The sequence below is a fragment of the Gossypium arboreum genome, chromosome 12 (genome assembly GCF_025698485.1).
Source record: "Gossypium arboreum isolate Shixiya-1 chromosome 12, ASM2569848v2, whole genome shotgun sequence".
NCBI classification, from domain to species: Eukaryota; Viridiplantae; Streptophyta; class Magnoliopsida; order Malvales; family Malvaceae; genus Gossypium; species Gossypium arboreum.
The window spans coordinates 116,949,527-116,975,865 of NC_069081.1; the positions used below are offsets into that span (position 1 = coordinate 116,949,527).

Consider the following 26,339-nt stretch of genomic DNA (forward strand, 5'->3'; position numbering starts at 1 on the left):
CCCAAATCCATTCAACTTTTCTTTTATTTCCTTCCATGTCCTTCTTCTATTGTTGAACTAGCTAAGCTCTAAACTTTTTTTTTTTTAATTTCTTTAGTAAAAGCTAAAAAGAAGACTAGTGAGCAACTTTATTTCACGAGGAAACTTACATAGACGGTTAAAAGAGATAAATACATGAGTTAGGGTTCTAGGTTTTCAAAAAGTTAAGGTAAGAATGATGGAAATTCTCATAACATACATGTTTATTTTCATAATCTAGCACAGAAAAGTTATTTGATTTTTAATTTTAACTTATAAATGTTATATGTTGTTATGAAATTGAAGAAATATAGAATAAGTTTGAGGACAAAAGTGAAGGGAAAGGAAAAGAAGTGGCCAAAGAGTAGAAGAGAAGAAAAAATAATCATCCAAATTTTGGTTGTAAGTACTTCAAGTAGTAATTTTGTTTAAGTTATGTTAATTAAGTAGTTTAATTACTAAATAAATGATATCATTAGTATACCATTATATGATGTATTGTGGCGCTAATAAAAAAGGACTAAATCGAAAGAAATTAAAATATGTTATGATATTATGAATATATGGAAAGAGATTTTAAACAAAGTGCCGTAAAATGTTATAGTGTTGTATGTGGTAAAAATGAAGAGAATTTACAAGTTTTAGTGTTATTATTGTGATAAAGACTAAATTGTAAAAAGTACAAAGTTATATTATATCCTGTCAAGTGAATGAATAAAAAGATTTAATAATAAGAAAAGCTCATGTAGACGAGTCTCGAACTATTGGGATATTGATGGCATGCCATTAAGAAAAAATTAAAGCGTTTATCGTATTATTTCGCACTTCGGTGCTTATTGTTGTAAAATATACACTTTGGTTCTTATCGTAATTACTTTGTACTTCGGTGCTTATCGTTATTTACACTTCCTGCTTAGTAATATGTGATATGCATTAACAATGCATTATCGATTTATTTCCGTATATCCTAAGTGTTCAGCTAGTCTACATTAGGCTACAGTGTCATACTTTGGCTATTATCAATTAATGGGTTACAGTAAGTAATGCTAAGTGTGATTTTTAAGAAAAATATATTAAACTTTAGGGACTAATTTAAAGAGAATTACATGTCTATACAATGGATAAAATTTTATTTTATATTATTAATGACAGTAGATTTTAAAAATCTTGAAGTACTTACTAAGTCTTCATAGACTTACCGCATTAATTCTCTAATGTGTAGGTGAAGTAGATCCGTTTGGGCCAATATCGAGGTCGTGTGCATCCCATATCATCACCATTCCAAGAGGCAGGATTGTATGTATGACTTTTGGGGTTAATATGGCATGTATATAGGTTTTTGGTATAGGTGAATATATGTATCACCTTTTTTTTTTAAAGTAATTTATAATAGCTTAACATATGCATGCATATATGATGTTATTATATAGATTTTGTGGTGAATTTTAATGAGTTTGAGGGTAATTGAATTGGTTTGGAAGTGTTTGAATGCTTTGAATTAGTGCAGGGGGCTTATTAGCAATTTTTTTCAAACTGTTTTTGTCACCATATCCCAAGATACATTGATCTAAAAATCAATCTTTTTTTTGAGGAACAGAGAGTAGTTTTGGTATCGTTTTTGTTTAGCGGTATAGATATTTTGCCCCTGTTTTGAGGAAAAAGTAAAATTTTAAATTATTTCTAAACGCAAACAAACATCCATTAATAACTTCGGATATTTATATTAATAATTGTTTTTAGTTAAATAAGTTAAAACACAATGTATGAATGATTGAATTATAGAATGCCTAGCCAAAATCGCTTTGGCACCAGATGTAATAGTCATATACCGGGTCTATATAGTCAGACCGGGTATAACGGTGTTACAATGGGCCTACCCCCACCATAAAGTGTAGATATAAGCATTCCAAACAAGATTGGGTATAGCAACCATAAGAGACTTATCATTCAACTGTAAAAATGCCCACGCCAGTTCTTGACTCCAAGATCCAACAACTTACCAATGTTGCAAAGTTGCAAAACCATCTCTAAGATCTTTTTAGAATAGCTACATTCAAAAAAGATATGATCCTTTGTTTCATCATCCATGTCGCAAAACAAACATGTTGCATCATCGTTGAGCCCTTGAGAAATAAGTCTTATCTTTAGTTGGAAGCCAATTTAACACAACCAACCAAGCAATGATGTAGCGTTTAGGATATGTAAGGTTAAGCAAACCAGTTTGTGCCAAGAAACTATGCTATTCTTGACTCTAATGTCCTCTAAAATCTATGAAGTGATGATATTACCAACTGACGACCTAGCAACAATTTCCTTTAGCTTAAGAAATCTCCTCCAATTCCAATTGCTTATGGAATGACAAGTAGCATCTCAGTGGCTCCTTCCCTTCAAAACATTTACTCTGAGTGATGAAATTCAAAGGGAGCCTTCTCCAAAAAGAATGGCTCTGATTTTATGTAATATACAAGTCTTATCCCAGTCAACTAGATTTCTCAATCCCAAGCCCCCTTTTGCCTTTGGTGAACAGATCAATTGCCAACAAACTCTAGCACCAGTTGCTGCAGAATCCTTCCCCTTCTAAAAGAACTTGATGCACACTTGAGTGATCTTTGTAGCATATTAAGATCTTTATGCACATGTTGCCTTTCTATATACATTATATACAGTATATTTATGATGCAATTCATTGAAAAGTAATTGGATCCAAAAAGCAAATTATCGTGAAAAATATGTATGAGAAAATAGTTAAAAGATATAATGATAAATAAATAAAGTTAGCCAAAGAGCTCGATTTAGAGATGGAAAATCATGTTTTACTGCTTTGGAGTTGTTGCAAATACATTGACCCTTTTTAGGAATTGCAATGAAAATAAAATCAATTCAAATTCCAGCTTTCACTTCAATCCAATGAAATATTTACAAATAAAATATTAAAAATGAACTCAAACAACATAAAAACATCCAAAATTTTGTTATTAAAATATAAAAAATTAAACAATCACTCTTTACGAACAAATTTTCCCAGTTCTTAATTTCGATTTCTTACTAGCTCAAAACAATTCCAATTATTTCCGAATATCGATTCCTGATTCAACTGACCAGTTATCTTCAACACCCCGCCCCCTAAAAAAAAAAAAAATTGCCATTTAGAACATTGAACTAAACGCAGACAACCGTGGGAATTAAGGTCAATATAATTATGTATTAACTTTGACATCGTTTCTTGCACTCTAATTTAGCATCATCAAGTGTTGGAATACAAATATCTTCACAAATCAACCAAACTTGATAAAAATTCCTAGTTGAGATTCTTAGTATCCTTCTTAACAACACAACACAATTTTCAGCATGTTGTCTGATCAAATTGTTGTCTAAAACCTCCAGCTACAAACCTGTCATAAAATCCAGTTCATGTTTAAAGACAACATAGGCAACCCAATATCAAATAACAGTCAGCAGGCACATAAACATAAACATTATTAACCAGGCAAACATGCTTTAACATCTTTCAGTCCATCAGATCCGATTAAAACTCATCACGCTTGTGTTCAGAAGATTCTAATGAGAAAAAGGAAGAAGGAACCTGCAAAATAAATGCCTAAGTAAGGTAAAGGAGCAGATAAAATACGATAGAGGCATTCACCCAAAACGTAAGACTCGAATTCCTACAGGATCTTTGTATAGCAGCAAAGTTGATTGCATGCAATAGAACCATTATAAATCATTTTTTAGTTTTCTTCTTTCTCTTAGCAGAAGGCTTCTTCTTGGTTTGCAGTACAGGCTCTGGAAGGCTTTCTGATTGTTCAGTTCGAGGTTCTTCCGGCAGCGTACAGTGCAAAAATTTCTTGTTGGACCCAACTTGGTTGCAGAACAACTTTAACAATTTTCTTCCCCTCATCCATTTGAGCATTATCTTCATGTGTGTTTTGCTGTTTAATCCACCAATTCCAGCTTCCTTTCATTTGAATGAAAAGCACCAAAGTTAGAAACAAGAATGTAGTATAAATACAACAACATTGAAGTTGACAAAAAAAATGCCATGCAATGCAGAATCTGAGTAAACCAGCATAACGACTGCCTAAGTAGAAACCATCAACTACAGCATGACATCCAAAAGACGACAACTACTTATAATATAGGTAGTACTGCATCATGATACATGTCTAATTGCTGCGTTGGTGTGTGTTGCTTGGCATTGCGGAGCACATATAGTAAGCCTTTTCAGCATGTACAAGGCATTAATGGATATTGACTATCTAAAGAGCTCTCACAGTTTTTACCAGCATATTCATGCTAAAAGGTTAAGACATAACCCATTTGATCGATAGAACAGAATGCAAATTACAGCTAAAAAGAAAAAGGAAAATTACATCTTTATTAGTAATAGATGTAAAAAATACTATGGCAATTCATTTAGATTCATCGGAAACAAAATGCAAATAAATGGCAAAGAGATATTGAGAAAATGAATGCAGTGATCTAATCTAGCTTTGATAATCCATTTTTAACAAATTAGAGTGTTTTTTTTTTGTTTTTTTTTTTTTGCCTCTTTAATTCAGAATCCTATGGAATTGTACAGACATAATTCTATAAAATTTTGACATATCAATAAATGAAATGATAGTTTAAAAAACAGATTTTAAGTTCATAAACAAAACCTACAAGACAATACTGTACGAACATGGCAACAAATGCAAGATGAATTTGAAGGAAATGCTAAGACCTTTACTAATGTATTCAGAAACAAGTGAGAATAAAGGAGAAATAATGCAAATTAGTGAAGGCGATCGGCATTTTTTAAAAATGATAATCACAAAAAAAAAATTACAATCAATAATAAGAAGACCTGGGCGAGAGTCCAAGTGTTGGGAACGGTGAGAGGACCACGTTGCTTGATGAGGTCATATAGGGAACTGGCGATGGATTTAGCTTCCGGAATGGGTACTTTTGGATTGATCTTTCTCACATTTACTGCCCTAGTTCTCGACATGTATCGAACCAGTAGACTCCCAACGCCGCCATTCCCTCCCTTTACGTTGTTCTTCACCAACCCCGCTAACCACATCTTCTCCACTCTGTTTCTGGGTATTCAAAGCTTAACTTTCTTCCCCAAAGTCTTCTTTTCTCTGTCCTTCCCCAATTAGATTTTAAGGGTTTTAGGAAACCCAGATAGAAGAAGGCAGTGTTGTTACATGGAACTATTGGGCCTTTGGGTGTTAATTTAGATGGGCTTTATCAACTTGAAAATTTCTACACACTTGTGGGTTAATGTTTGGGCTCTAGAATTAATTATTAGAGACCAGCAATGTTTTAAATATATATTCCACTATTAATTTTAATCCCACCAATACATTATATAATCTCATCCTTTTAGTAACTTTTCTCGTCATTCATCTCACCGAAATCAATTTTATCCCTCAATGAAACTCACTTTATGCAGGTTGTTGGCATTGGGTGGGGATATAAGGTTATTGTCTCTAATATTTTTGGAATCACATTAATGATCAGATAATTAAATTATCGTTTTTTTTATCTAATCGATTTAATCAATTTTTTTAATCTGATTCAACTGGTTCATGCCAATTTATGAATTAACAAATTTTATATCTCTTATTAAACAATACCTCAATTGAATAATAATTAAGTTTGACATGTTTCTACCTTTCATTTATTGCATTTATCCCAACTCAAAAATTAATAATAGCATCAAAATTGAAAATATATAAAATCTACACCCAACAAATCATTTGTTTGTATATATAAATATGAATTGGCAATTGGAAAACCTGGGAAAGTTTAGGTGATCCTTGCCCTTCTCTCAATTATACTTTTACCAAGAATAAGTAAAGAGATGGTCCAAATTTAAATTCATGTCAACAAAAACAATACAAAATATTTGTTTTATCATCTATAAATTAATAAATACAAAAAAAAGAGTTATATGAGCGATGTCGAACATTAAAATATTATAAATTAACATTATATTTATAAGATCATATATAAATTTTGATATATTAGAAAAATATTCTATAATTTAGTATACTTTCATTATTTTCTCGTATAATGTTTCCTATTGCATTTACGTGATCGGTCTAACAATACCGTTAATAGAAAAAAGGCCCCCACTCTCAGAAGGTATGTTTCCGAAAAGACAACGAAAGCACAGGACGCCACTATTAGTGAACAATGATTCAATATGAAAAAAAATTAGGAATTTTTTAAAGTTAAATCATGAATTTGTTTATGGAATTTGAATTTTGTTTTGTCCAAATTAGGCTTTGAATTTGATAATTGTTTTCATATTGTAGTTTTTTTTTTTAAGTTCATACACCAATGCGAGAATAATTATTAAGTTCATGCCTCAATATGAAAAAAAATTACCAAATTCAAGGATTAATTTGAACCCAAAAAAGTTCAAGCCCTGTTGTGAGAATTGTTGCATAGTATAAACCCTAATGTGGGAACAATTGTCAAGTTTAAGTACCAATATAAGAACAATTACCAAGTTTAGGGATTAACTTAGACAAAAAGGTATTCAAGCCCTAATGTGAAAACTAGGGGTGAATATTTGATCGAGTCGAATTAAGTCAAAAAATTTTGAGTTAGTCGAATTGATGAATCCTATTGTAACAACCGAGTTTAATTTGAAAATTTTCAAATTGAATCGAATCAAGTTGAAAAATTTCGAGTCAAGTCGAGTTGAGTTAATGAATCCTATTATTGCTACTCAATATTGTGTTTATATGGATCGATTACTTAACTAGTAAATGAAATACAAAATTATTTAATTACATAAACAATATAATGATTAACTTAATGGATAAACATTTATCAAAATGACATAGTTTTACTTTAACTTTGGAAAATGTAATCATTTATCAAAACGACATAGTTTTGTTTTCTCTTATTTTGATAAGTCAAATTGTGCAATTCATATTCGAGTTAAATAAAAAATTAATTTTTATTTGAGTTTATCCGAATAACTCGAACTATTTAATTCAAAATTTAAAATTTTTATTATGTTTTTGAATTAAATTAAATTTTGCTCACCCTAAATATAAATAGTTGTCTAATATAAGTCTCAGTATGGAAACAATTACTAAATTCTAGGTGTAACTTAAAAAATTAAACTCTAATATAAGAATAGTTAAGTTGAGACCCTAAATATTGGTTTAACTCAATAGAAAATTATTATAAAATTTGAATTTTTATTATAAATTAATAATTTAAATTTTTTAAACATGTATTTTCAGTTTCAAAATTATTATTTATTTATTTAGTTGAATAATTTGGTGTAATAATACTTATTAATTCAGTTGTAAGTTGAAGCTTCAAATAGTGTAATTGGTAGATTAGAATTTTTTAAAAATTAAAAATAGGAAGATAAAATTTGTAAAAATAAAAATATAAAGACGAATTCCAAATATTTAACGAGTTGAGGATTTTAACAATATGAGATTAAGAGATTTATTATCTATCATAATTTATCTTCTGGTTTTTTTTCTATCGTCTCCCGCAATAAAAGCTTAAAGAGGAAAAAACAGAGAAGTGGGGAGTGATATCATAGAATAGTAGTGAGCAAAGCATCCAACTATTTATTCGTTTGTGTGTGTGTGTATATATATATTTGTTCTTTTACATTGAAAATCTGAGAAGAAAATAAGTTTTTAAAAAATGGAGAAGGTGGAGGAATTGGCGAGTAACGTGGAAGAAGAAGTAGGGGAAGTGCTGGAGCAAACGAGGGAGTTGCAAGAATCAGGCGCTTCGCTTTTATGGAGGCTATCCAATGAGGAGCAATCCCTTCGTCAAAGAGCTAATTCCCTCGAATCCTCTATTCGCCGCCTCCGTTCCTTGATCACTTCCGTACTCTCTCAAAAGCTTTTGGATCCCGAGCTCGCCGACAAGGTTAAAAGAAACTCCCTACATTGCTTGCACCTTCCTTTTTATTGTTTCATCTTTTAATAAAATTAATTAAATTTTGGATTTGAAACAGCTCGAAGAGGATTTAGAGAGAGCCAGATGCTTTGTAACCGATGGAGATGCCGCTGCTTTTCTTCCTGCCAAATATCAGGGTATTGTAATTTCTTTTTCTTTTTCTATTTTTTTTTTTGTACTTTGAATGAAGTAATTTGAAGTTCCTGATGTTATGAATTTCTAATTGGGGATGACAGGAAAATTTTTGAAGACGTTTCTGGGACAATAAATGTGCGTGCATCTCGCAAAGACGTCCAGTTGAAAGTTAAAGAGGAATATAACAGCTACAGAGTAAGCATCATGCTCTTGGACTCTTTTTTTTTCTTTTTCTTTTTTAAAGAAATTCTTTTATTTGATTGTGTTTTGCTTGGCATTCGATATGTTCTTTAATTTCACAATCGCATGTCATTACCCCGATATGCACATGCAGGTGGATTTTACATTTCAGTCATCGCTTACCACTTTATATTTACACTTCAAATTTTAGTAGTAGCATTTCCTGGATTCATGGTTTCTTTATTGCTTTTTGAAGGGAAAAAACGTGGGAATATTTGAAATTTAAGTATTTCTACTTACTAAGTACTATTTCCTTCAACAGGATAGGACTGCCTTTCTGTTTCTTCTCTTCCCATTAACTTTGCTTATTTTAAGATCTTGGATCTGGGAAGGATGCTTGCCTGCATTTCCAGTTCAGCTGTACCAGGTATTATACATGTTTTTCCTTAGGTTGTTGATTTGTTCTCAGGGATTTAGTTCATTTCTTGCATCTAATCCAAGTTCCTTTTTATTTTCTGTGATTTAATGCCAAGTGTATGCTTTGTCAGGCATGGTTGTTGTTCCTTTACACTGGTTTGGCTTTACGTGAGAACATATTGCGGTCAAATGGAAGTGATATTTGTCCATGGTAATTGCATATCATCTTCTTTCTGGAGTTTCCTCAGAGCAAAGCTTGTTTGCTTTCTAGTGTTGATTTTGTCTGTCAAAATGGGACTTTGTCATGAAAAATGTGATTGTGATATGCAGTACTTTTGAGATTAAAATAACCTGGGAGGTGAGTTTAAGTTCAGGCAAATGGCGACTTGTGGCCAAGATTATATTTGAAGATAAGCTCATTTCCTAGCTATCAGATGGTTCTCTTTTTCCTGTTTCTCATTTAAGGGGACTAGTTTTGATGTAATGCTAGCTAAGGTACGATGCTTGAAAGATTTAAGCAATTGGTGTCATTGTTCTGGTTCATGTTTATGCACTAACACCAATCGTCCTACCATATCACATTTTCATTCTGGAGTAATCAAATTCATGTTGTAATTCTCTCCCATGCTTAGGTTGGTGAACTTGTGCTATTGTATAGGACCACTTGGATGAGATATTTGCTTTCTACAGAGTTCCTGCTTGTGTGTGAGTACCTGGGTGAATGGAGAAGTAGAAATTAGTAAGTAAAATGCATCAGGGAGAATAAGATGTCCTAAGATCATCACAGGAGAGTTTGAAGGTGAGAGGTCACCAGTATGGGGTGGGATATTCTTATTTGTTTGTGTTAGGACATGGATGGATGGTGCCTATTTCAATGTTAAATTTCTCCTTTGTTTACTTCATCAGAACTGATGTTATGTACTGGCTGTAACTTGTAACCATTTCTTGTGCTGTAGATGGTTTATCTATATCTTACTCCTTGCTTGGTTGGAATCAAATATTTAGACCTTCAAGTAGGTAATTGGTTTTAGATCGATTGCTGTTAGTGCTTGGAACAGTCTCTTATTGCTCTTTCTGTAAACCTCTTGATTTATTGTCTTGGCTACATTGCATGATATGTTTGTGAGAGTGTGTAGTCTTGCTAGTGATTGTGTACGTGCATTTTGCTTGGCTATATAAGCCCTTCTAGCTTGGGCTGAATTGCATTAATTACAACTTCAACATGTCAAAATCAGTGGGAAAGAGGTTTTATCCATGATGGTTTTATCTGGGTTATTTGAAGTTGTTTGAATCCACTCAGTAACTGGATCTAGCCATGAAGCCTCCAGTACCTTGTGGAATCTTCTTTATCAGTATGATTTTATGATTTTGTGGAAATTACTTATCTAGTCTAGATTTAATATGTTCTCAGTTTTGTGCGGATACATGTTTCTTGGATTGTGGCTTATGACAGCTTGGGAGTTAAATTTATTACCTATATTATGAAGTTCCCATGTGTTAGTTATCAATTCTAAAACTTCTAATGTTCATTTTTGGTTATTATCAGTAATTTGTGTTTGTGAATCATATTTTCCTGGTTAGTCTTGCAATTGAATTGTTGACTGTGACACGTTCCCAGGTGGATATACCATCACTATTGTGCCATGGCTATGGCCCTAGTTAGTATCACTTGGGAGGTTAAAGGACAGCCTAATTGTACTCAGAAGCAGGTCCTTCTTGTACTATTTTTCAGTAATTATATTTTGTGTCATCGATTAACGAACTGTTCGATCCTCTGCAGAGGGGTGTAGAACTTTTCTTTCAATGGGCTATGATGCAAGGGGTTGCCATGCTTCTTCAAAATAGATATCAGCGCCAAAGACTTTATACTCGTATTGCCCTAGGAAAGTTGCTATTGCTCTTTCTGCATCAAGAACATCTTTTTCCCCTTCATCAACATTAATTTTTTTTGCATACTAGTTATAACCTTGGTCTGAATGCCCTTTTGTTTTTACATCTTACAAAATCCTGGCCATGAGTAGTAGCTATTATGCCTCCATCAGATCCTTGCAATATGGAGAATTCTGGGTTCTAATCTTTAACATGGTTGATTTCAGGCTAAGAGAATGGATGTTGTCTGGGGAGAAACGGCTGGTGTAGATGGTCAGTTGTGGGTTTTATGTCCAATACTTTTCCTTATGCAGGTAATACAAGCGAACTTTGACTAATTGGTAAGAATGTCTAGATGGGAAATTTTCCATTTTATGTAGTTCTACTAAAAGGGTCTAAAGCCTTCAGAAACTCACAAACTTAAAATGTCCTTATGATTTCCATAAATTAATATGGTTCAAGTCAACAAATAAGTCGGTATTTTGAGTTGCATACCACTTTTAGACTAATAAGTAATCTGTTTAACTTATTTGAAGTGGCCATACAACTTTGAGGTGAAGTACGTTCTTGCCTTCTATGCATTTCATAAATTGATCAGTTTTCGATCAATCAAACCTTATCATATTCTCGTGTGCTTGTGAACATAATTTTAGGGTTTCGAGGCATATGTTGGAGTACTATTGCTCAAGACAGCATTTTTTTGGGTTGTTCCTGAATGGCAGGTAGTTTCACTTCTCAAAGCTTCTCTCTTCATTCATTTATGCTGTTAAAAAACACACATCAAAATCAGAAAACAAGTATTACTGCTGTATATATGCTAGAAAATAATGTAATCAGTGATAGAAAAATGTGGGTTTTGGCAGATAATTTTTTGTGGCATACTTTTGGTTGTTATGGCTGTTGGGAACTTTATAAACACGGTACAGACACTCGTTGCCAAGTCAAGGTTTAAGGCAAAGATGAAAAAAACAAAGGGCAAGCAAGAGTTGTAGAGGGGGTGTTTGTAATTGTTAGCTCAATCCTAACATAGCGTTTATGATCTCATTTTGTTTCTAATGTTTTACGGTGTCTTGAACATGTTTGTTTAAATGAGGCAATGGCCAGTTCACCTTTGTAAATGGAAACGGGCAATGCCTAGAACTCTCACTTAAATTTGCAAAAAGTCAAGAAGGGAATCTCAAATCTGGGAGCTTCCTGGATCCAAAAATGGTGAAGGTCAGTCCATATTTGTTGGCATTTCCTTTTTTTTTTTCCCTTATTGGGCTTGAAGTTCTTCACCATTTTGTAACTCTATAGTTTATAAGATATTGCCAAGTCCAAGGATTGGCTTCTGTTTTGGGCACAAATAATTGGCTTGTAATGCAACTAATTTTCATGAGTTTTGTTAATGAGGATTTTAAGGGTATAAAATAAAACATTGATTATGTTTTAGGACTGGTTCAGAGTTTAGGCTAATGTATATATAAAATTGGTTGAAAAGTTGTCCAATCAATAAAAGATAGATAAAAAATGTGTCCAATGTATAAAATAATGTCATATCGTTATTACAATTTATCAAACCATGAAATAAAAACATTGCTTTGTATTGTTTTTTATTATTATTAAAAAATTAGTGATGAAATTTGAAATTTTAATATTTTATCCTTATCTATATGCTAAAAATTATACCATTAAGTCAAATCCATACTTTTTATTAACTAAGTACTCTATTTAATTATCAAAATTATATATTTAATAAATTTTAACTAAACAATCCTATTCTATGGAATGAACAGAGATGACTCAGATTTTCAACAATTTCGCGCTTGGTCTGATTTTCAACAACTCTAATAGTTATATCACATGTTTGGAGTAAAAAAAAAAAAAAAAAGTGGATTAAATATGTATTAATGTATAATATAAATCGTGTTAAATTAATTCGAAATAAGTATAATTACTCGAAAAAGAGAAGCGTGAACTTTAATTTAATCCCATCTGTAAATATGGGTAATTGTAATCGTTTTATAGCAATTACTGGGTACCTTAAAAGGGTGGTGTTAATCATTAATTCACATGTCACTGTTCCATTATTAAATGTTGGATCCCCAGATTCATCATATGGAGATGAATTATTATTATGTACATCATACATTAATTAATACACAACTGTTTAGAGGTGGGGCAACTTAATCAACCCCTTTTGAGTTGTCTTCTACATTTTTCTGTTTGCCAGTACTTCTCTACTGTTTTCTTTTCTATATATATTTTTGGTCCATAGTTGTTATGAATGTGATGAATTGACAGATGTGTTTTCGATTATTATTAGGTGCATTTAAATTTTAGGTTTAGTTTTTCTTTTACTGTATATGAGATGAGACAATAAATTATATTTAAGATCAAATTACCTTGATGTAAGTTATTTTTCAGATAGTATTTATTGGTTGATTAAATTAAAGAATAAGTTCAGAAATTTGAAGGTTTTTGTTGGTTGGAGGTTAAATCAATATTATTGTAGATTTTCGAAGATTTATTAATTAGATTTGGGTTTTAGTTGATATGCAAATGCAGCTTTTATAATGTCTAAAATAAGAGAAAATCATTTAAATAATTACACATTATGAAATAAAATATTTAAAGGAGATAAAAGAAAATACATGAGTGGAGATGATAAACATCGAGATATAAAACTAGTATTAAAATCGAAAGGGAAGTGGTGGAGGATAAAAATTCTTATAGAAGAATAAAATCTGTGAATGTTTATTTTTTTATTTTTGATTGAGTTAATTGAGATTAAGATTTTCTATTTTGGTTTGATTAGTTTATATTAATTAATTATATAAAAATTAAATATAGTTGCAATTGAACTTTAAAATTTATGGGTTTTCATATTCACATATGCACTAATATTTCTAAATTAATTATAAATTTTTTTAAAATATATAAAATATAAAAATCCAAAAAATATTTATTATTTTATCTAAAAATAGTTCTTTTATATTTTCTAATTAAATTAATTTTTAATTAACTCGTAACATCAACTCAATTGAAAGATTAAATATTATTGTGTAAACTTATAGAGTTATACTTTTTCAATTAACTCGTAATAAAGATCGAATCAATTTAAAGTTAAATTAATTTGAATCAAGTTGATAGAATAATATTTAGATTAATTTCAATTGTTATTTTGAAATTGAAATATTTCGATTTAAAATTTTAGATTTGAGTAATTTAAATTATTGCGAGTTAGAATGTAAAAGAGGTTTTACTTATAATATTAATTATAGGAAAAAAGAAAGAAGTTATGGATAGGTATAATTGAAGGGTGTGTGTCTTTCATTCATTCACAATCGCATTATAAGGGCAGTAGCGCATTGCACATGCTTCATGTCCTCCCATTGTCCGTTCTCCATGTGCTCAGTGTTATATTTGCTTTTGATTCTCATTTCCCAATCCCAAATTCAAAAGCTAAGTGAAAGGAGGATAAAATAAAAAGAGAATAGGATATAATTATTTAGTGGGAGATTTGATGGCTGCATCAATTTATGTCCCTCCTAACCATATATTCTATAATTGTTGAAATCTTAAATCTTTTAAGTATTTAAATTCAAGTAATATCATATAAAATCGATATATGTATAATTTTAGTTTGATTGTACATAATTATTGTGAAAAGAAATTGTCTATTTTTTTGTTTATCTTTTTTTGTTTGTATATTTATACATGTAAATTCTCGATATATATAACTATAAAATATGAATTAAACAGCATAAATTATGGTATATATATAGAGTGTGTCTCACATTTTAGTCGAAACAGAATTGATGTCGTAACGAGGAAGAACTGTTATTCCAACGATGCGACCACAACGTCCTAACGAGCTGATAGTGACGTGGCGACGTGTTTCCTACTCAACTAGGTTTATTTTCCTAGTTAAACTCTGTTATCTTTTTTCAATCTAACTATAATTATTCTAGGGATGTTTTAGTCATATTTGTACAAAAAACTTAACCTATAAATAGGGCTCTTAGCAACCCTAAATAGTTTTAGAATAACAACAACAAAATTAAAAGGGTTTGTGAGAATCTCGAGAAAATTTTATATTTTGAATTTAGGGTTTATTTGTTTCTCTATATTGTACTCTCCTTTTCGATTTTTGCTGGTTTAATAAAATTATCTTTACTAGTGATTTTTTATCTTTTCCCGAAAAAAATTTCATAAAAGTATTTATGTCCAATTTTTTCGATTTTTATTCGTATTCATTATATAATTCGGGTTGAACTCAAGAGTATATTTGCTGGCATTGGCGTCAGCCCAATGTGTATTCCCCTTCTCTTTTTACCATCACCAACCAAAAAGGCACCCACACGCACATGGAACTACTGTTACGCTGTAGTTTCTATCAATAATCATATGATGATTATTATTAATTCATGATATATGTATTCTTATTGATCACTCACTTAGCACTGCTGGGCCACGCATTTCCATTAATACTATACACATACATATACTTACATGTTAATATTATTTATATATAAGAATATTACTTTCCTTTATAGAAACAGAGGCACATGAAGAAGGATTACTAGTAAGTTGATAAATAAAGATAGAAATTAAAAAAAAAAAAGCAAATAAAAAATGAAAACAAGTGGGAGGGGGGAGTTTATGGTGGTAGTAAAATTGCATGCACATGGTTAGGGGGCATATGTTGAGGTTTTTGGGGGTAGATTAGGGTTTCAAATGGGGTTTTAGTTGGAAATAGAATTATAGGTTTGAATTTAATTTTTGTAAGTGCTAGTTGATCTAAACTAAAATAATTAGAATTTTTAAATTATTTAAAACTTTAGTTTATTGAGTTTGATACAAATTAAATAATATTAATAAGCATATTGTTAATTTGCCCTAAGTTTTTTTTTTTAATTATAATGAAACTTTTTTTATTAGACGAAAAATCTAAATACTTTCACGGGTTCTGCACGAAAAATAGAATAAAATAAATGGCAACTAATACCAATAATAAAGAATTTTCCTTTTGAGACGTACACTACAATACTAGATATCTTATTAATATATACATATATACGTGTGAAAATTACAGATTAGATATAAATATATGTCTATTTAAAATTAGATATAATAAATAATAAAATGTATGGTTTTAAATTAGAATTAATAATAACATCTGAAATATATACGTTATTAAAATGAAAAAATTATATTAAATTGTTTATCATTGTATTGTCGTTAATCTTGAGGCGGTGATAAGTTAACTTATGACGTCAACTTAATCGATACATTATTAATAAAATATTTATACAACTTATGTAGGTAATGAAGCATGGATAATAAAATTAAAATGTATAAAATATATAAAAATTGCTTTACTTGAATGGTAAATTAAAGGTTTTATTAATGTAATGGCGTGAGGTTTAAAAGCGTACCAAATGAATATTTTATTGATTTTTCTAAAAAGTAAAAATATCATAATACCCTCGAAAAATATTACATATTTTAATTACGAAATGACATTCCGAAACTTTAAGAATAACATCGACTCAACCAGAGTTTAAATAATAGTATAGATATATATGGTTGAAAAAGAAATTACATAGAAACAAAAGAGAAATCAGGTTAAAACTTGAAAAAATATAATAGTAAAGTTAAAAACTTGAAAAATATAATATTTTATGTTCAAATCTCATATTTTTTATTAATTTTATATAAATATAAATATATGAAATTACATTTATTTAATCAAGTTGGTATTAGATTAGCTTGTAACAATAATTCAACAAGGGATTTAATATATGCGAGAATATTTGATGCGTTGTCGATGCATAAGTTCCATGCACTAACGATGAATAATAACATGACACCTCATCATTAAATAAAATAAAAATAGTAGAGAATTTATAAATAAATATTAATAACTTTATTTGAATTAATTATTAAAAATGTTAAGACTTTAGACCCTAAATCTTTAATTGAAGATATTAAATATGAAAATTATTAATACTTATTTATAATAGATAATATATTTAATGTTTAATTATGTTAATTTAATGATGTTATTCATTCATCATCAAATATTATAGATACGATTGAAATGTATATCTAACGGCTATAAATGACCAAAAAAATGCCATCTTTTTCTGTTATTATTTGAAATTTCTCTTCAATCGACTGGTGAGTGGTGAGCACAGAGCAGTGGCGAGTGGTCCCATTTCCCAAATTATTTATGATTTTCTTTTGGAAAGGATTATTTATGATTACCAACACAGTTAGTAATGTTTCTTTCAGTTTGTTACGTTTGTCTTTTTAATTTTTTTTTATTTCTCGAAGAATTTATCATTTTGAGTACAATAATTAATTTTTCGTAATTTATAAATTTATTATTAAAATAAATATTTATCACAAATTTTAAAGTTGTTACGGTAACACTAATATTAAATTTGATTTATGGATTTTCGATTAAAAAATAAAATCTAATAAAACGCAAGCATAATATTAACTGACAGTCACAGTAGCAGAAATGACAAGGTGGCCAGGGGCGTGCAGTCACTGAATTCCATGGCCACGAAGACGAACACTTAATACCTTGACACAGCAAAGACTTTATATATAAAATATGGAAGAAAAAAGTGGGAGAAAAAAAGGGTTCGATGACGATGGATGAAAACTACAACCCTTTCTCCTTTAAGTAGTAACTATTTAACTGATTCCATCGGTACTTGTTCTGTGAGATTCTCTTTTGAGAAACCAAAAAGGAAAAAAAAATCTGAAACTGCTAAAACCTTACCACCTGGATATAAAATTATAAATCAAGAATTTGATAACAAAGGAGAAACAAGTCAGTACAGAGTTGATGGAAAAAGAAAGAATTTTCTAGGAAACTTTTGAAGGAAACAAACTCATATTCTTACATGAAACTCTTAAATTGAACTAAACAAAGTAAGAGAGAAATGTATAAAAATATCACTTTTTTTTTTTTAATCTCTTTTCTTTCTCTCTATGCTTTGTTTGTGCCTTTTTCTTTTTGGTGGTGTTGCTGGTAATTTACCCAAGCTTATTTTTTTTTTGTTCTCGCTGCTCAATTCAATCTCTGATCCCGTTTTTTTCCTTTGAAAACGGGATTTTCCTTATTCACCAACAAATCAATAAATGCAAAAGTGGAACTGCGTCTCTGCCAATGTCAGCTAATGGGACTGGAGCTAATTTGAAAACAATGAGGAGATTCATGAAGAAGGTGATACTGAATTATTGAAATGAAATGGTTTGAAAAGAAAGGGTATACGAGGTAAAGGACTGAGAAATGGGGAAAAAGGACACATTTGTTAGGGTATTTTGGTTGAGCTTCTGCACACACGGGGGGTACATATGGTACATTTTTTCTTTTTTGTTGTGATGGGGTGAACACTGATCACTGCCTTCCATTGTTATTGAACCATGGTGAAAAAGGAGGGTGCCCCATTTCCTCCTCCATTGGGAGTGTTTGAATTCTGTCTCTGGAATTCTATCTTATAACCCATCTTTCGTTCTTCTTCCAATTCTTCATCATCATCGTCATCGTTGTCTTCCTCATCGTCATCTTCATCAACCTCCTGATCCATAATATCGCTATCAGGTTCATCGATCCTACCATACCCATCTACCAACAAGGATTGTCCTCGATGGTGATGTTGTTGGTGGTGTAACCCTTCCCTCTGCTCCTCCATCAGCTCCCTCACGGTACTTCCTGGCTTCAATACCAACCCAACAATTAATCAATACGCATCATACAATGATGGCTAATCAAAATGCAATGATAATTATTAATTAATGAACAATGTGAAAATGAATTTACCTTCTTTGCAGCTCCACCGTTTCCTTCTCCAAAGGGATGACTAGGTAAGCCTTCTTTGCTTGTCACCACATCAGCAGTAGCTCCGGTTTCGTTTTGGGATGGTTGCGGTGCTGCCGTGCTTAGTGTGGGGTCATGATGCTGCCGTGACGTTTCTTCATCGGGTCTATTATGGTCACTAAAGCTGCCACTGCTAGTCCCACCACCAAGTATTTTCTTACGGTAAAGGGCATCGAGCTGGTGAAAATAGGGACAAGTTTTGGCATCTTCGGGACGTTTTTTGTTGCTTTCTTTGACCTTTTTGAAGTACTTGTTGATGTTCTCCCACTTTTCCTTACATCGTTTGGCGCTTCGCTTGTAACCCAACCTGGACATACCAGCAGAGATTTCTTCCCAAAGAGGACCTTTAGGCCCAGCTTCTTGGTACCTGGATTCAAGCCCACTCCTCAGGTTTATAAGTGTAAGAACTTCAGCTTTAGGCCATCTAGATGAGGCTGGCTCCACCAAGCTCCCACTCCCACTAATCTCTTGTGGTGGGACCTGTTGTTCCGGGATTGCCATTACTATTTCTGTAGTAATGGGCTGTTGTTGATGCCTCACAAGTTCCATATTGTGAAGCTGCTGCTGCTGTTGAACAACTTGTGGCTGCTGTTGTGGTGGTGGTGGTTGATGGTGAGATATATGCGTCTGTTGTTGTTCTTGTTGCTTTTGTTGTGTTAATGACGGTGTTTGATGCGATGGTGGAGCAATAGGGACCTCTGGTGGAACAACGGAGACGGTCGGTTGTGTCGGTGGAGGTGGTGGTGGTGGTGCAGGTGCGGGTACAATAACAGTTGCGGTAGTGGGTAATTGTATGGTCTGGCCAGTAATCTTTTGCAAAAAGGAAACAATAGCAGCATCCCTTGAAGCAGCAATGGCTCGTTCTTGAGCCATGAGTTCATGTTCATGACTTAACCTTGCCATCTCTTGTCTTTTCCAAGCTTCTTCTCTTATCGTCCTATCTTGCTCCCTCTTCTCCATGGCTTCTAAAAACCTTTGTTGCATGGTTTCTTGTTTCTGCATGACTTGTTTCATTAAACCCTCAAAGAACTCCATCATTCTCCTGGTCGTACTACCACTCCCTCCTCTTGACGACGACCTTTTACGTTTACGGCTAGTGCCAGCCATGCTTGACGGTTCTCCTCCAACTCCAACTTCATCTTCGTCCTCCTCATCATCGTCAAAGCCTTGAGAGAAGGTAGAGCTATTAGAAGAGAAGCTAATTCCAAATGGAGCAGCCGTGGTGGCAGCAGGAGGCGCTGGCGCTGGCGCCATCGCTGGCTCTGGCACTGCTACAGGTACTGGAGCAAGAGCAGATCCAGGCATGGATAAGAAAGAGGAAGAAGACATTGGTACAGCTGTTGTAGGTGGAACAATTCTGGCAGCAGAAGAAATAGGCATTGGGATCCCAACCGAAACAGGAGCCACGTCCAAGCTGGCAGCGGTAACGGCGACAGTAGCAGGAATCACCGGTATTGACACGTTGGCAGGAGCGGCACCGGAAGTTGTTTGAAGCGCCTCTAGCTGGCTGAAAAACTTATAACTCTTACCATCTTGACGCCCAGCACGAGTTTCTTTCGTTCGCTTGTAGTATTTGTGGACGTTCTCGAATTTTTCCCTACACTTTTTAGCACTCCTTTTGTAACCCAACTCCGCCAGCTTCCTGCAAAACCAGGCCCCTCCTTATTTATTTTTTCATATAATTCATCTATGGTATTGTTTCCCATGTTACTCTCAATGGAACAAGTTATATATATAATATGAAAATGCTCTCACACAGTTACCAACTGACCTCATCTATACTTTCCATAGTAATAATCAATGGTAACCTTTATTATTGATTGAAAAAAAAAACCCAAAAAAGAAAAGGAGTAAAATTAAAAATGGTTGATGGGGTGAAACTGGAGAGTGTGGGAGGCCTTTCTTCCATGGCGACTGATAAGTTCAATAAATAGAGGGGAAAAAAAAGAATTCCTCTCGGGATTTTCAAAGTGATAAAATAAGATAGGCATTTAAATCACTTAGATGGGTACAGTAGTAGTAAATAATAAATAAAGGAGAATAAGATGTCTAAAAAAAGGGGGAAAAATGAAAAGATAGGATTGGCTAGAGAGTAGTTGCAGTGGATCTGGGCCATTTCTTAATTGTAAGAAAGAAGATGCCCCCAACTCGTGATTCGTGATGGAAACAGATAGAAACCATGTGCGTGCGTGCGTTTGTTTGTTTGGGGTTCAGATTTCAGATTGAGAGAGAAAAAAATAACTATTCCCGTTAATATTTCAGTGGGAGCAGCAAGCAATGCTTGTTATGAATCTGTGATAATGATTATATGATTTTTATTTGTTGTTGAATTAGAGAAGAAGAAATGATCTATGGGTTTTAGTTAATTTAATTTACCTGGAAACATCTTCCCAAAGGGGGCCCTTGACGGTGGCATCACGGAAAGTAGCATCCATATCTGATCTAATCTTGAGGAGAGCAAGAGTCTCTTGACGTGGCCACCGATTGCCACTTGCTACACCAGCTCCTCCGCCGCCGCCACTACCATGTCGGTCCCCTAATCCTAATTCGTCTCCACCGCCAACACTTGCTAACCTCATGAACTCATCTAAATTCCCAGCTGGTGGTCTACTGCTTATAGGCGACGCCGCTTCCACTAACTGCTCCGACGCCTCGCTTACTGCACCAGTCGTTGGAGGACCAGTCGTCATCTCACCGTATTGAGATTGCTGCCCTCCTCCTCCACCACCACCACCTTCCTGCTGCATATCCCCTTCAGTAATTTAATTGTGATGTCGATAAAGCTGAAGAACAATGATCTTTCGATTTAATTTTCTTTTATCAATGGTGTATCAAGATCTTCTTCTTCTCCTCCTCATCAATGGTTAGTACACAATTCAGCTGAATTGTATTTCGTCCTTCCCGCACACCGAGAGAGGGGGATCGGTGGTGTTCTTTTTGGAGGTGATGGGTATGTTGAAAAAAAAACAAAGAAAATGGAGACTAATAATTGAGAAATTAAACAAAAACAGTTAGTTCGAGAAAGTTTGGTGAAATATGGGTTGATGTTAAATACGATTGAAGAATTCTTTGTTCTTTTGAAAAATAAATCAAAAGAAAAAGAAAAGAAGGAACTGAAAGAGAGAGAGAGAAAGAGAAAGACAACTGGAAAGACTGAAAGCCAGAAAGAGTATTCCTACGAGTTAGTGCTTAGATTTTTATTGTTTTCTCCATTTCTTTATAAAGTAAAAGCTTTTTTTTTTCTCTGAGAAAATTAAACAAATAACAGAAGGGCATAATCATTATCAACAAAAACAGCTGCAGTACCCCGCTGCATAAATTTTACACAGAATAAAGCAAAGGGATTGAAGGAAAGAGAGAGAGAGAGAGAATTATAGATAAAAAAAATGGATGGAGATTTGAGGAGTATGATGATGATGATGATGATTAAGAGAGAGGGAGAATAAGATATGAAGAAGAAGAAGAAGAAGAAGAAGAAGAAGAAAGAAAGAAAAGAAAGATGGTGAAATGAAAAAATATGAAATGATAAAACAAAGGCGAGAGCTGTGTTGTCAGCCGCTTTCACTTTGCAGCTAATAATTGTTTTTTTTTTTTTTGAGTAACAGCTAATAATTGTTAAAAACCACTTTTGCCCCCCCGCCCCCGCCCTCCCCAATATGTCTTTTATTAAATTAAAAAAATTATTACTCTAGGTTTTTATTTCATTAATTCATGTATTATTTTTAAATCAATAATACACTCCAAAGTATTCCTTATTTGAATTTATAATTAATATTTAAAAAAAAAAGAAAACAGAAAAATTAGGGTTTTGAAGTTGTTAAAGCAGAGTCTGCATGCTTTCTACGTTCATTTGGGCTGCGCTTTTAAATTTGGGTTAATTGCTATGTTAATTTTTATTAAAAAATTAATTAATTAAAAAGAAAAATGGAAGGAAAGCAATAGATCTACCTTGTGGGCAAATGGTAATAAAAAGACAATATTTACTTTAGTTAAACAAAGGTGTGGGTCCGGTGTTAGTAAGTTGCATGTGATTGGGGCCATTGGTTTTATTATTAATTAAAATATTAAGAATCACCCTGAAGGATCGCCTCCCACTCTGTTTCATTTGATTTTTTTAAATACATGAACCTCAAATATCTGTGTAATATTTGCTGGTAAGATACTAATCTCCATCTTTAAGCTACCTATCTTTTTTTTAATTAATTAATTAGATTTATTATTACATAAAAATAGTAAGTGAAGAGTATAATGTAATAATTTGAATATATTGATATGAAATTACAAGTGAGGATAATAAGGTACAGGACAGGATCACATTGACACAGCTGTCAAAGGCCCCAATACATATGAGGTGCTAAGGTAAGAACGTGCGTGGCGTTTTTCCCCCATCTGCCAGCCAATCCCATTAGCCCACCACCCATCCATCTTTCATTTTTCGGCTTAATTCCACTATACCTCCCCAAACTATGACTTTGGTTTTTATTTCATCCTTAATTTTCAAAACGGTCCAATTAAATCCTTAAGCTAAACTATCAGTCTAATCGGGTTTATCGCTAAATGCTAGCTTGGATATGATTACAATGATTCAAGGATTAGGTTATCTGTTTAAGCTCAAAGGCTTTCTCGAAACATAAAAGGTTTGGAGAATAATATTAGACTTGAAAGAGGGGTTCGAGCAAAAAAATATCTTTTTATTGTATGGGCAAACTTGAGTAGTAAGTAAAATTCAAATACAAGCACAATCCAACTCAACTCGCTTTTAATTTTATAATGAGTTATTTCTTTATTTTATAATTAATTTATATCATATGAAGATTAATTATTTTACATTATAATATAAATATTAAAAGCGAGTTAAGCTGTTCATGTTTAGAATTTTAATAAAAATATATAATGATGGTAAAAGATATATATAATTAAAATATTAAATAAAAATAATTTTATTTTAAAAATAAAAATTATAGTATGGGTAAGCTAAAATAAGCTTAAGTTAGTCATTTAAAATATATTATCAAGTTTAGGTAAAATTTAAAATCCATATTTCAAGTTAGGTTGAGTGCTTAGGCAACCATATATGGTGCTGATACCATGCATGGCGTAGCCTCTAACTTTGGGATGGTAAAAAAAGAATGAACCCAATGAATTCCAATCTACCCCAACCCGTTAGAGGCAGCTTTTTTCATTCTTTCTAGAAATCAAGTTCTGAAATAATGCAAGGTGGTTTTTCTATTAAGATTTTTAAGGTCGAATTTAGGTGATATTAACCCACCTACATGATATATTTACAAAATACTCTTATAATAATTTCATAACTATTTTTTATACATTTTAATTAAATTTTTATTTTATAATAATCTATAATATATATTTTAATTTTATAAAAATATTTATATATTTTGTTATATTGTCCACTTTTATTATATATTTGATTTAAAGTTTTAAAGATTAGTATATCATAAAACATTATTTAGAATTTCACGATGAGTTCAATGAGTTCAAATAAATCATTTCTTAGTCGGTGATGAAAATAGTATAAAAAGTTCGGAGTACGGATCAAAGTCGGGTAAGCATAATATTATCTCATTTTATCCATTGTTATTCTTATATCGACTCATGAGCACATCTAAATTTAATGTTTTTTCTAAAAATATTATACAATTATTATCATACAAATCAATCAATAATTATATAATTAAGGTTAAAGTTGAAGACTGAATTAAGAGAATGAAAAACAATACTTAATTTTAAAATTGAATTAAAATATTTCAAAATTTAAAAACCAAATAAAAAATTAGGGGGAACGTCGGCTGCAATTAATCCTTTGATCCACCCCCGTTATACTATGCCCAACCAGTCGCACATGCCCCTCGCCTCTCTTCTTCTTTTTTTTTTTTTTTTTTGTTTTTCACTTTCATCCCGTCACACATTCTTCACTTTCACATGTAGTTACTTGCGTCTCACACTAACCCAATCATTTCATATATATAAAATTCTTATGAAGAAAAATCATAAATTGAAATAATAATTATAGATACTAAAATTTTAAATTAAATTTCTAGATTTAAAAAAAAAAACATTGGGATTTAAACCCTGAAAATTGATCTTTCTTTGTCATTAGTTAAATTGCAGCTCAATATCCTCTCTCACTGAAACAAAGAAAAGACAGGTGATGAAGAAAGTTACACACTTTGGGTTTCTGATTTATGATAATAACAATAATTATTCTTTGCTTGTTGGTAATGGTATATGTCCACTTTTTTTTCTTAAAAAATTAATTAAAAATGGTAGTAGTAGTTTGCAAATAATGTATACGTACATGTATAGAAGTAATTTATTCAAGGGGTTTATTATATCATAGATTCCTAGTGGGAAGTGGTGAGTTTTTTAAACTTTATTTAAAGCTTTATTGATGCCAGTACATCTGAATCAGATGGTGTCTCCCTTTTTTTTTTTAAATTATTATTTTTATTATTTAAATTAGGGATAGCCTGAAAGCAATGTGAAATCAAATGTGTTCCAAATGTAGACTGTTGATTTCTTCTAGTAACTTCTTGCCAGCCACTGAAGAAACTAAATACAATTATAAAACTATTAATGTGCTTCAACAATGAAAATATAATTTTTTTATTTTTCTACAATCGAATTAAATCGATTAAATCACCGTATAGAATACATTAGTAGAAGAAAATATTCAATTATAATACAAAAATAAATATTCTATATAATTTACTTATTCGAGCATTTCATATTTTTGAGTTAAAATTATCTAACATTTAATGATAAATATTATTTAATTTAGTTATCTAATTAGTAAGTTAAAATGTATAGTAATTATTTGTCGTCATTAAAATTTTTAGATTACTTAAATAATATTAGCAAAATAACTAATAATTATATTCTGAAAATAAAAACATGTCTTAAAATTAAAATATTATTATTGTATAAAATAAGTTTTATAACTTAAATCATGTAGGTCATGTTAGAAAAGTTATAAGGTAATTAGATTTAAGTATTATTATTTGTAATTATCCGCATAATTACTTCAATTCTCATCCTAATCCCTATTAATTGGAAAGTGTAATTGAAGTGTTTCAACTAATTACAATAGTTGCCAAACAATATACCACGAACATATAATTACAAGTAATTACACTCAAATTCAATTAATTGATGATTTTCTAAATACGCCCTAGATTTATTCATGAATTGGAGTTTCAATTTCATTCAGATAAGTTCGGGTGAATTTTTTTTATCTTAAACAATTAGGTGTTGCTCAATTTAATTTAAATAATTAAAATATCTTAATTTACATTTAAATTTAATCATAAAACAAATAATCATTAATATCAAATATGTTTCTAATATTTTGTTAATATATAAACTAATAAACAAGTTTATCTCATTCATATCTTACCAAATTTAAATCTAAACTTTCTTTTAACCAAATCGTTATTTTGCCTCGTCTAATTATTAGGGTCAAGTATGTCTTTTACCTCTTTTAAATGAAAAATTATGTTTTTACAAGATTTATAAAATTTTAAATAAATAAATAATAAAATTATGATTTGACCTCTCTAAAATGATAAAATTTTAATTTTATAATTTTTAAAAATATAAAATATATATATCAACATATTAAAAAATTATATTTTAACTCTCTTAAAAATATATAACTTAATATTCAGGTTCACTTTGCCCCGCTACTTCAAAACAGGTATTTTCCCCGACCATAGGCTCTCTCATAGAAGGTAGGGTTGAAATAGTCAGTTGGGAATTTAGAATAATTGCACTAAAATTTCCTCCTCTTTTTTTATTTTTATTTTTTGTTGAAAGAGAAAGATAAAACCATTAGTGGGAATTTTGTAAGGTATTGAAACAAGTTTAAAAAAAAATGGTATGGCAAAAA

At 31.5% G+C, this 26,339-nt stretch overlaps 3 protein-coding genes across 9 annotated transcripts; 1 reads left to right on the forward strand and 2 right to left on the reverse strand.

Annotated features, from left to right (window-relative positions):
* Window positions 1-2,866: 2,866 nt before the first annotated feature.
* Window positions 2,867-5,187, reverse strand: LOC108487157 (uncharacterized). 6 transcript variants are annotated; one of them, XR_008276048.1, is made up of 4 exons: window positions 4,865-5,187; window positions 3,688-3,973; window positions 3,503-3,601; window positions 3,201-3,410 (listed from the first exon to the last, which is right to left on the reverse strand). XR_008276048.1 is itself a non-coding variant. In XM_017791419.2 (2 exons), the coding sequence occupies exons 1-2, from the start codon at window positions 5,081-5,083 to the stop codon at window positions 3,740-3,742; spliced, it is 453 nt and encodes a 150-aa protein (XP_017646908.1). In that variant the 5' UTR covers window positions 5,084-5,187; the 3' UTR covers window positions 3,201-3,739. The 6 variants fall into 6 exon arrangements, 1 of the variants encoding a protein (XP_017646908.1); XR_008276049.1 differs by lacking the exons at window positions 3,201-3,410; window positions 3,503-3,601 and adding an exon at window positions 2,867-3,141 and having other exon boundaries at window positions 3,662-3,973; XR_001871600.2 differs by having other exon boundaries at window positions 3,201-3,601.
* A 2,251-nt stretch (window positions 5,188-7,438) lies between these two features.
* Window positions 7,439-11,969, forward strand: LOC108487071 (uncharacterized). The gene is given in 11 exon segments (XM_017791298.2): window positions 7,439-7,923; window positions 8,012-8,090; window positions 8,190-8,213; window positions 8,216-8,283; window positions 8,591-8,695; window positions 8,817-8,896; window positions 10,304-10,394; window positions 10,466-10,571; window positions 10,780-10,868; window positions 11,208-11,276; window positions 11,418-11,969. Coding segments are annotated over 11 exon segments (1,071 nt in total). The 5' UTR covers window positions 7,439-7,692; the 3' UTR covers window positions 11,547-11,969.
* Window positions 11,970-17,342: 5,373 nt separating this feature from the next.
* LOC108489369 (trihelix transcription factor GTL1) lies at window positions 17,343-22,020 on the reverse strand. 2 transcript variants are annotated; one of them, XM_017793880.2, is made up of 3 exons: window positions 20,810-22,020; window positions 18,377-20,075; window positions 17,343-18,268 (listed from the first exon to the last, which is right to left on the reverse strand). In XM_017793880.2, exons 1-3 carry the CDS (start codon window positions 21,178-21,180, stop codon window positions 18,257-18,259), a joined length of 2,082 nt encoding a protein of 693 aa, XP_017649369.1. In that variant the 5' UTR covers window positions 21,181-22,020; the 3' UTR covers window positions 17,343-18,256. The 2 variants fall into 2 exon arrangements, with proteins under 2 accessions (XP_017649369.1, XP_017649368.1); XM_017793879.2 differs by having other exon boundaries at window positions 17,343-18,272; window positions 20,810-22,019.
* Between the last annotated feature and the right edge of the window lie 4,319 nt (window positions 22,021-26,339).